At 40.8% G+C, this 11,780-nt stretch overlaps 1 protein-coding gene across 1 annotated transcript; it reads left to right on the forward strand.

Annotated features, from left to right (window-relative positions):
• Positions 1 to 7,325: 7,325 nt before the first annotated feature.
• On the forward strand, positions 7,326 to 11,303 carry Defb109b (defensin beta 109B). The gene is made up of 2 exons (XM_038309622.1): positions 7,326 to 7,383; positions 11,098 to 11,303. The coding sequence occupies exons 1-2, from the start codon at positions 7,326 to 7,328 to the stop codon at positions 11,301 to 11,303; spliced, it is 264 nt and encodes an 87-aa protein (XP_038165550.1).
• The last annotated feature ends 477 nt before the right edge of the window (positions 11,304 to 11,780 follow it).

Consider the following 11,780-nt stretch of genomic DNA (forward strand, 5'->3'; position numbering starts at 1 on the left):
AACTGTCCTCTAGAGTTGGGAGGAAAACAGCAAACCATGTTCAGAGCAGGAAAAAAAGAGAAGGAAATGGAAGAGTCCAAGAATAAGAATATAAAAATGTAGATTCCAGAAATAAAAATGTAGAAATAAAGAAATACAAAGTTGTAAGCCTAGGAGAATGAGAGCGGCTGTCAGCAGCTTTCTCAGCAGCTTAAGGATTAACTATTAACCGTGGGTTACTCTGCTTTACAACCATAGCTCTGACTGCAAGGCTGAAGCGGCCTCAGCAAACTGAGGATCAGCTTTTAGATACCCCCTGGCCACTCATGACCAACAACTGATGTGAGCTGAGTTAACTTCTAAATGATGGGCTGTACCTGACTTTCTGGTTGCGCATTGTCCCATACCCTTCCCTGCTACACAAAACTGGCAGCATCAGGGGAGTGCAGAGCCTTGGTAAACACCATCAGAGAGGGCCAGAAGACAGTGGGCTAAATACAAACACTAGTTTAACAACAAAAAAAACTATTACTGGATATTGCAAAGAAAAGAGAGATAGAGAGAATCTGAGTTTTACCTCGAGATTGTAAAAATTCTTTTGTTCACACCTAATGCTTGCTTCTTGCTATAAAAAGGGAAGTTCGGAAACAGCCCACGGCCACAGCCTTACAAGTCCATCTCTGGCTGTGGTCTCAGCTAGCTGATAAGCTTTGTGTGCCCCATGGAGGTTTATCTTTTTAGTTTTTTTATTTTTTTCCTGGAATAAAGTTTGCTTCAGGTGTAATAAACTTTGGTGATCGGTCCTTCATCTTTGTGCGACCCTCACAGACCCAACAGAAACAATAAAGGAAAGAGTGAGAGTCCATGGACTATAAACAGTGAAGCCAAAAGATGATTCTTTTAAAAGTCCAAACAATGGGTAAAACTAAACACATCGACAACAAACAAACAAACAACAACAACAACAACAAATAAAGAGGAGACTCAAATTACTAAAATCAGGAATAAAATAGATCACAAGACTACAAACTTAGAGAACTGAGAATTCTGAGGGGATGCTAAGGACAACAGTGGTCCACACAGAAGCAATGGGCACATTCCTATGATGCAAACGAATAGGAAATAGAGGTAGACCTACAAAAATGAGTAAATAACAATAGCAGTAGTGTTTTTGAAGCACATTTGGAGTGTGAAGCCATTTTAATGTGTATTTTTAAACACCAGGATTAAGCAGAAGAACGTGTTCAGGAAGAGCGTCTGGAAGCCGTCCAAGCATAGACCTACACCATCTTTGGAGGCGTGTGGCCGTTCTGACAACATGGGAAAGAGCTTCTGTGTTCTCATGGGCAGGAAGCTCAGGTGTCTGGGGTTCTGCTCTTTGTTGAGCCCAGCCACAGCCCGCCTATGCTGATGACCTTTAGTCTCCATCAACTGCTTGAGGTTTGGACTAAACTGTCTAGTTCTTTCTGATGCGAGCACTGAACACAGTGTTCCCAAATCTTATCCTAAGGCACACGGACTATCTTGTAGCAAGGGCCCAGAAAGAGAAAGATACTCCCACCTCTCAGGGGGAACATTCCAGAATCCCTCTAGTAACCCAGGGCAAAGCTGCACCTCTCTTTGGGTAAAGTTTATTCTTCTTTCAGAAGTTTTTTGTTGTTTTGTTTCTAAGGTACATTTAGCTGCACAAAATAATGGTGAGAGACATATACAGAAACGCTCTTGCTCACCTCCGCTGCCCCTACTTTTCTCTCTCACCGCTCCAGCTCACTCCAGCTTTCCTACAAACCACAACCCTAGAGAACTTAGACAACAATGCGGACCCTAAGAGAGACTTACATAGATCTAATCTACATGGGAAAGTAGAAAGTAGAAAAAGACAAGATCTCCTGAGTAAATTGGGAACATGGGGATCTTGGGGGAGGATTGAAGGGGGTAGGGGAGAGGCAGGGAGGGGAGCATAGAAAAATGTAGAGCTCAATAAAAATCAATAAAAAACCCCCAAAATCAGCAGAATTAATATTGTGTAAAAGTCTATACTACTAAAAGCAATCTATAGATTTAACTTAATAAAAAAAACCTACATTTTCTTTATACATTCATCCTTTTATAGCGATTGCATTAGTTACTTTTCTGTCTCTGTAGTAACACACCATAAGCAGAAGCAGCTTATCTATAGAAGGAAGAGTTCCTGAGATATAGAAATAGACCACTGCAGGGAGGCAGAGCAGTAAGCTTCACAGCTGCACAGGAGCAAGAATCAAGGTGAAGCACACCTTCAATCACAAGCATTGGAAGCAGGGAGAATGAATGGAAGTGGCCCAAGGCTTTAAAACTCTTGGAGTTCACTCCCTAGTGAAACACTTATTGAATGAAGTAGGGCTGCGCTTCTTGCCCCCACCCCAAAGAGCCCCCCAAACGAGGAACAAAGTGTTCAAACACCTAGGCCTAAGGGAGCTATTTCTCACTCAGACCATCAAAGACACCTAGGCTGGTGGCTTGGCCATTATGAAGAATGTATGATAGACAGATGTATGCAGGTATCAATGGCAGATGCTGATGCTGATTTCTCTGGGCACATATCCAGGGATGCTACAGCTGGATCACGTGGCATTTCTATTTTTGGCCTTTTGAGGACCCTCTATGTCAATATCCATCACAGCTATACTAATTTAAATTCTTAGCAATAGTCTACGAATATACATTCCTGCCCCGCCCTTGAACCCTCTCTGGCATTGCTTTTTTTTTTTTCTGTGTTTGTTTTGTTGTTGATGCCATTCTGACTGGGGTAAAAAGAATAACAGTGTAGTTTCAATTTGTATTTTCCTGATGGCTAAAGATGTTGAATGTTTCTTCGTGCAATGATTGGACATCGTCAACTATTTCGAGAAGCATCTGCCCAGTTCTTGTGCCCATTTTCGGTGGTTGGATTGTTTCTTCTTCTAGTGTTATCTTTTTGCATTCTTTATATATTCTGGTTATTAATCTTCTGATGGATGAATTGCTGGTAAGGATTATTGTCCACCCTGCATAGTTTCCTTTAAAATTGAAAATAGCTTTTAGATATTATTATTATTATTATTATTATTTACAGGAGTTGATTTTTTTCCCACCATGTGTGTCCTGGGGGTTGAACTCAGTTTGGCAAGCACCTTTATTTGCTGAGACATCTCGCCAGCCCCCAAGGCTTTTTCTTCATTGCAGAAATGGATTCCTTTGCTATGCAAAAGGTTTTGAATTTGATGCAAGTTCATTTGTCAGTTCCTATTATTTCCTTATTTGTGTCCTATTTAGAACTATGCCTTTTCGTGTGCCAAAATCATGAGTACGTACCTACACTTTCTTTTATTTTAGAAATGTCATGTGTGACATTGAGGTCTCAGAGCCACCCTGAGTTGATTTTGTTTGTACATGAGCCACCTAGAGCTGACTTTGTGCATGAGAGGCAAGCATCTGGCTTTGCTCTTCAGCATGAGGAGAACCTGTCTTCCCAAGTAGTTATGTGTGCGCTTGTTTATGGGTCTTCTATTTTAGTATCTGTTTTGCTGAGTTACATGTCTGCTTTGTTCAGTGTTTTATCTTTGCATTGATATCTCGTCTCCCTGATTGGGTTACTCATAAGTGTCTGTTTATTTGTTTGTACGCTTGGTTGATTTTTTTTTGCTAGGTGTGTTAGGGGTGTGGCCATTATTGTTAATGTGATAGTCACCTTGATTCTTTCCCAGAAAATTCATATACAGTGTAAAAGCAGGTTTTGTAACCTGCTATTTGCTGAATTATAAATTATTTCTAATATGCTTACTCACTTATCTACTGTATGTGTCCTTGTGCACATGTAGGTTCCAGCGTGCCACAGTGACGTGTGGAAATCAGAGGTTAACCTGCAGTTGTCCGTTCTCTCCTTCCACCATGTGTGACACAGGGATTAACTCAGGTCATTGGGTGTGGTAACAGGTACTTTTATTTGCTGAACCATTTTATTGGCTCTTTTCCTAAGCTCTTGAGGAAAACAATGGGTTATTAATTTGATATCTGTCTTTTTGTTTGTTTGTTTGTTTTTTGAGACAGAGTTTCCCTGTGTAACAGTCCTAGCTGTCCTGGAACTAGCTCTTGTAGACCAGGCTGGCCTCGAACTCACAGAGATCCGCCTGACTCTGCTTCCCAAGTGCTGGGATTAAAGGCATGTGCCTCCACTGCCTGGCAATATCTGTCTTATAAATTCAGACACTCGTCTATAAGCCTTCGTCTTAGGACTGTTTTCATTGTGTCTTATAAGCTCATGGCACATTGCATTTCCATTTTCTTTTGATCCTGGAAACTTTTAATATTTCTCATTTTCCTCTGGTGACACCGGTCAAGGTATACTTATAATATCTATGTATTAAAGATCTGTAAATTTCTCTTGCTGTTTATTTTTAGTTTAATTCAGTTATGATTCAATAAAATGCAAGAAATTATGGCATTTTTATATTTGTTCAGATCTGATTCATAGTTGAAGACACGATTTGTTTTGGTTAAAAAAATTCCATGAGCTTCTAAAGAATATGGAATCTGGAACTATTGGATGGAATGTTTTGTGGAGGTCTGTTAAGTCCTTTTAATAAAGTGTCTAACTTCAGGGTTTCCTTGCTAATTCTTTTTGTTTGGATGTCCATCCATTGATGAATGAGGGGCATTAAAATCACTCACTAGGGGGCTGGAGAGATGACACAGTGGTTGAGAGCACTGGTTGCTTTTCCAGAGGACCCGGGTTCAATTCCAGGCACCCACATGACAGTTCATAACTGTCTGTAACTTCAGGGGCTCTGATACCCTCATACAACAGACGTACATGTAGACAAACACAAATTTACATTAAATAAATACATGAAATCATTAAATAAAGGGATTCTTAAAAATGACTTAGCAGTATTATATTGAGTCTATTTCTTGATTTATACCCAGTATTATATTTTTATAAAATTGGGTAGTCTGACATCATTTGTATATATGATTGATGTTTTAGCTGCATGTGCACACACACATACACACACCTACCTCTCACACCTTCTTGACCCATTGATCTCTCTAGCAATATGTGATGACTGTCTTCATCTCCTTTGACTAATTTTGCCTTGAAGCTGTATTATTTATGAATATGGTTCCTTCTGCTTGCTTTTGTCTTCTGTTTACCCAAATACAATTTTCTATTCTTTCCATATTCAGTCTGAAGATATCTTAACAAGTCAGGTGAGTTTCCTACAAGCAGCAAGTTGTTGGGATTTATTTAGTTGTTGGTTTATTTATTTATTTTAAAAAATCAAATCAACCATTTTACTCTTTGTTTGTTGTTTGTTTTGAGATAGGGCTTCTCGAACTTTGATGCCTGTCCTGGAACTAACTCTGTAGACCAGGCTGACCTCGGACTCACAGAGATCCACCTGCCTCTGCCTTCTGAGTGCTGGGATTAAAGGCATGTGCCACCACCGCCTGGCTACAACTTTTAATTAGAGAATTAAGACTATTTATATTAAAGGTTGTTATTATTAAAAAACATGTACTAGTTTCTGCTATTTAAAAGCCTTTCTTTCTTTTCTTTCTTTTTTGTTATCTTTTTCCCTTCATCTTGGAGGTTTGGCATTTTACTCAGTCATTTGTGGTTTCTTCCCAATTCTCGTTTGCTTGGCTGTTCTCCTAAAGTTATTCTTCTTTATGTTCTCATGGTTTGCCTTACTTTTCTTTGGGGGTCTAGATTTTTCCCGGTATCTGATATGATACTAGTATCTAGTACTTATAAATTTATTAGTTGGTCCTTATTTTGGAAAGCCTTTAATTCTTGTTCAGTTTTGAAGGGTAGCTTTGCAGGGTACGGTGTTTCAGTTGGGTAGTAATCTTCGAGAAGGGCCTGCAGCATGTCAGCCCACGTCCTCTTGACTTTTAGAACTTCTGGTGAGAAACGGGGTTTTATTGATGATCAGTTTGTCTTTATCTATGACTTGGATTTTCTTCCTCACAGCTTTAAACTTTCTCCTTTGTCCTGCATTTTTGGTATTTTGACTATAACATGTCCTGGGGCGCTTCTTTTTAAGTCACATCTCATTGGACTCTAAATGCTCCCTGTATCTGGATGTCTATCCTGTTAACTTCTTAAATTTCGAACAAGTATAAAAGGTTGCTACTAATTATAGTTCACGTGCAGGTTTTGTATGGGTATAAAACTCCCTATTTAGGTAGATTCCGAGGATTAACATGGTGAAGGTAAACTTGGCTGAGCATTTTTACTTAATGGCAAAGTCATACTGGTGTCGTAAGCTGAGTGGACACTCCTGTTCTTCACACCTTTCCTGATATCCAGTAGGGCTAGCGCTGTAGGTTTGGGCCAATTGTTCTGTAATGGGATCTTACTTCAGTGTTCACAGTTGCGATAAAGTATGATGCTGAGTGAGTTTTCTTCTCTTTGTCTTTTCAGCGCATTTGCTTACTGCCCATCGCTGGTAAAAGTTCTTGCTCATTCTTTTGATCTAATTTTGTGTTGTTTGCCTTCTCATTGATTTTTAGGCATTGTTTGTGTATTTTGGATCCCAGTGATTAATTAGATATTTTATAAAGGCTCTCCTGCAACCGTCGTGTCTCTTCCCATCTTCCTGGGAATGCCTTCCACGTAAGGAAAGTTCTTATTTTAATGAAGTCTAAGTTGTCAGTTCTGTCATTTCTAAGTCCCGCTTTTGAAATTTCATCTTTTAAAGAGTCGATGCTAAATTTTAGGTTGCCTAGATCTTTCCAACATTATTTTCTATGCATCACGCCACTCTGTGTTTTATGTTAAGCAATATCATCCATCTTAATTTTTGTGACAGTTATAAGATATGTACTTAGATACAGAGTTCTAAATATGGGTCTCAAGCTTTGTTATAGCATCATTTGTTGAGAAATTTATTTTTTTCTCACTGGGTTACCTTTGGTTTTTGTCAAACCATTTTTGGGTAAGTCTGATTCTGGGACTTTTATCTTCTTGTTGATGCATTGATTTACTATTTTGTGATGTATCTTGCTTATCGTGTGTTTATATTACAGTAAGTATCGAAGTTGGGTATTGCTTGGTTTTTGACTTTGTTCTTTCCCTCAACAATTGTATCGACTATTTTGGGTCTACTGCTTTTCACCCATTGAATTATTGCCACATTTGTGTCCTCTCGTGTGTCTGAAGATTTCATGTGGGAGAATAAGTCATTCTCTTTTGGTTAGGCTCTGCTAGCCAAGAACAAACCACAGACCTAAGGCCATCATAAAAAGCCCTGGATCTGCCATACTCTAAGACCTCAGACTTGAGCAGGTCTCTGCGTCTTCACATCGTGGGCCCTTCAGCCATGAGATTCCATCTGATTCTCTATACTCTCCTCTTCCTTTTGACTCTTTTACCCCCAGGTAAGCTGGTAGCCTACTATAGAGAGGGGCCTTCAGTTTCAAAGTCTCTTCGGAAGGTCAGAAACTAATTAACGTTACAGGCTCAGAAACCTAAGAGCAACAGTTCCACTAAGATTATGTCGGAGTAAAATGTCCAATGCCATTAACTCGAATGCCAAATGCACATTGTACTATATCATTTCTTTGTGTCTCTGGGTGCCTTGCAAGGCATGGGAATTTCTTTGTAGATGCTTAGCTCTTCTAGGACACTGGCAGGGACATCCATAATGACATCTGCTCTCTCCGAGGAGGAGGATGGAATCTCATCAGGGAGAGGTAATGTTGAACAAGGGTCACAAAGACCTGGAAATTTGATGGGAAGAGACAAACCTACAAAGAGATTATTATTTCAAAACAAGTGAAAAGGTCGGCGCCGCTGTCAGCGAACAGGAGGTTAGGGAGGGAATTTACTGGCTTTGTGAAATGGGCCAAAATATAAACCAACAAAACCCAAGGTAAGACACTTTGTAAAAGTTGTTATACACAAAAACCACTTTGCAAACTCGGCCTGTGGAATGAGAAGGGGACAACAGCTATAGACAAATAAGCAAAGACACCGAGCTGCAGTGACTCAGTGAGTAAGAGCTTTGTACGTGGTGATTGAACGTAAGGATGGATGCAAAGAATGGCAATGGTTACTAAAATTTAGGAGGCTGAGCATGCATTATGTGACGTTAGAAAGATAGCATAATAAATCCAAAGAATAAATTGAAAAGGAACGAATGAATACAACTAACAAAGGAAACAAAAGATCAACAAAGCAAAAAATTATTTATTTATTCATTTATTGAAAGAATGGCATAGTTTATAGTAATCTGGTAATACTGATCAAGAAAAATTTAGAATTTATTTAAAATAGCTATTTTACAGATGATTGGGTTGATATTACAATCAGTGCTCCCAAGACTCAAAGAGAAACTAGAAGATTTATTATAAACATGTGTTTATATTATATATATATTACATATATTCCATCTCTTGTGTATTTAGGGATCTTTCTGCTACAGTTCATTATGTCAGTGATTTAACATTAATCATATTCCTACTGGATTATCATCATTAAAATACAAACATTTTAATATTCATCTGATCTTTGAAAAAAAAACTTTGCTTCTCCTGTTCCATTTTGTGGAAAACGCCTTAAAATCCTGACCTGCAGTCTTGTCCTTGAAATCATCCCCTTCCATTCTCTCTTAAGTAGATCCCAACCGAACATCCTCCCCATCCCACAAACTCTGATACTGAAATTGCTTTTGTCTCTACCTACTCCTTAAGAAAGAGCTTTCTTTTCCTCCCTGCACAAGTGTTAACAACGGCCATGCTGTTGGCCCAGCCAGCCAATCATCACTGTTAACTTACTTTGGCTGTTAGCAGATTTTTCCAAAGTCAGCCCCTCCTCTCTTTATGACATGCCAGAGTCACCCAAAGACTCCAGTACGGAAGCTTCACTTGATTCACCTCAGTTTCCCCACTGCTCCCTCGTCTTTTCTGGGCTTCCTCCTGGATCAAGCCCCAGGGCTCAGTTTCCCGGCCTCTTCTCCAGTCTACACTCATTCACTTGTTAAGGACTGAGCAAGCCTCAGTCCTTCAAATCCCCCCTAGGACTTTTTCTTGAGAACTCCAGACTTGGAATGAATGATCCAATGGCATCTCTGCTGTCTCTAAGCTTGATTTCAAAATGAATATGTCTAAAACAGAAGTCTCGGTTGTTTGTTTGTTTCATATTCCTCTGTGAGTAGTTCTGCCCACAGAGAGCTGCGGCTGCCATGCCAGGGAACTCCTTGGATCTCCACTTAACATCAGGGATTCTCCACTGCTGTACCTCCAAGGGGCTCTGTTGGAGCTCCTGTCTCTCAGTCCATTTGGGTATCAGGGGCCTCCTCCCCACAGTGTACCCTGTCTTCTGCCATGTCATTAAACCTTTTCAGTCGCTCTACCTGTATATTTGTAGCTAAAGAGAGAGGAGTTTTCCCCGCCTCAGCTCCTATGTTCCCTTTATAGGGGTGGAATTGTGACCCGAGACTCCGAGTAAGGTCTTAATAGTCTCCGATTAAGACCTCAGATTGGAATATTCCCTGCATGCCCACCACACGGAGTTGCCCTATGTATCTTATGAATACTCACTAGAACAGTGGTTCTCACCTTCCTAATGCTACAACCCCTTAATATATCCTCATGTTGTGGTGACCCCCAGCCTTAAAATTAGTCTTGTAGCAGGGTGGTGGTGGTGTCTGCCTCTACTTGGGAGGCAGAGGCAGGTGGATCTCTGTGAGTTAGAGGCCAGCCTGCTCTACAGAGCGAGTTCCAGAACAGCCAAAACTATACAGAGAGATCCTGTCTTGAAAAATCAAAACCACTAACAGCTCTCTGCGCAGGCCTGTGCACCAGCTACCAAATCAGTCACCAGAGAGAACTCACTCATGCACCAGATCCCAGAGCCACTGTGGCCATGTACACCAGTGGTCAACATCTGCATGAAATGCAAGATCTACAGTCACTGCTATAAGGAGTTAGCTTACACCCTAAGTCTGGAGCCAAATTCTCTCGGTGTGTATCAGGGCTGCAGACGCCAGCTCCATCACAGAGACAGACAGCCTCACCTGATGGAAACTTTGACACCATAATATGAACTCATATTCATAATATGAACTATTTGATCTCATGCTGTATAACATCAATTGCCTATATCAATTAAAATAATAAAATGGGAATATTAGCTTAGCACAGACTAGCACCGCAACTGACTATCATACAATGAAATCTTGACTCTGCCCTATCCAAAGGGAGAGAGGGAAAGAAGGCAAGAAAAAGTGAGAACAGTAAACATTAAGACAATTGCCATAAACGACCTGAAAGGAGACGAAGTAAGGCAACCACAGCATCAGAGATGTGAATCGTCCTCCTCACCACAGCCCATGAGCCTGGTACCGGCTGGAGTCGATGTTTAATCTCAGCAGACTTTTTCTGACATGCTCCATCCATCCATCAAAGTCTTAGTCTGAGGACTCAGGTCTTGCTGTTCCGCGTGTTCTTTTACTTCCGCTTGGGTAATTGCTTATTGTTTTCACCACCTCAGAAAGCAGTCTCTGCCCCTCTTCTCGTTTCTGCCCTGCAGGCTGTATCTGATTCTTTTCTGTGTTATTTTTGTCTGGAACATTTGCCACTCTTTTTAATCTGTGGCTTGTTTGTTTGGATGATTGGATTCCTTGACCAGTTGTAACCTCTGTGTTAGTAAGGGAAGCTTTATACCATTTGCACTCTTCTTTCTTATAAAGAAAAGTGTTGGGTGAGTGAATAGCAAGAATTTGTTGACATTCTGCATCAAGGAGTAAAGCCATGAGGACATCAGCATATTTGGGGAATCTATTTTGTCCCTACTCTTCTTGTTTCAGTCTGGTATTTAACAAAGTAACTTCTGCAGCTTTATCTAGACTTTTTGTGTATTTATAAGAAAATCAAGGAGCAAGCTGCGAATAAGTGGGCGGCGGGGAGAAGGGGAGAGAGGGTGAGTGTGGGGCCAGTGGGAAACAGCTGCTTAGCGGATCTTTGATCTGGCTCCTTTCCCTCACAGAGAGAGGTACTCAGTCCAGAACTAGTACGCCTTCGCCCGCGAGGATGCTGATGCTTTGGCATTCACACACTGGGCTAACCGCTGCCCTGGTTTCTTCTCCGCAGTGAGAAGTGGTTTGGGTGCTGCAGAGACCCACTGTTTCAACCTGGAAGGCATTTGCCGACGAGACATTTGCAAAATGATAGAAGATGAAATCGGCGGTTGCCGAAGAAGATGGAAATGCTGCAGGATGTGGTGGATTCTGGTGCCAATCCCAACCCCAGTTATCTTTTCAGACTATCAAGAACCCCTTAAGAACAAGATAAAATAGACCACGGTAAACAGCCCACGGAGAGCTGTGTGCCTCTAAAGCAACTGAATAATCTCCACACCGAACACTTGGAGCTCTTTAACCAGGCTCTATTTGGCTTGCCAATAAAACTGAATATTGGTTTCAAATGTGCTCAGATATCATTTCTTTATGACATTTCCAAATTTAAGCAAAATATTTAAATATGAGAAACCCCCTTTGAGCTGAGAAATGGCTACTCCTCAGGAGGACCCGTGTCCAGTTTCCCAGCGCCCACTTGTTGGCTCACAACCATCTCCAACTCCAGTTCCAGGGGCTCCAACACCCTCTTCTGACTCCACAAATCCCAGACACATGTTACCCATACATATATGCAGGCCAAACACAAATAGACATAAAATAAAAATAAGAAGAATTTTTAAAATCTTGTTTCCAGGCTGGGCAGTTGTGGTACACATCTTTAATCCCAGCCCTCGGGAGGCAGAGGCAAGTGGATCT

The sequence above is a fragment of the Arvicola amphibius genome, chromosome 13 (genome assembly GCF_903992535.2).
Source record: "Arvicola amphibius chromosome 13, mArvAmp1.2, whole genome shotgun sequence".
Taxonomy (NCBI): Eukaryota; Metazoa; Chordata; class Mammalia; order Rodentia; family Cricetidae; genus Arvicola; species Arvicola amphibius.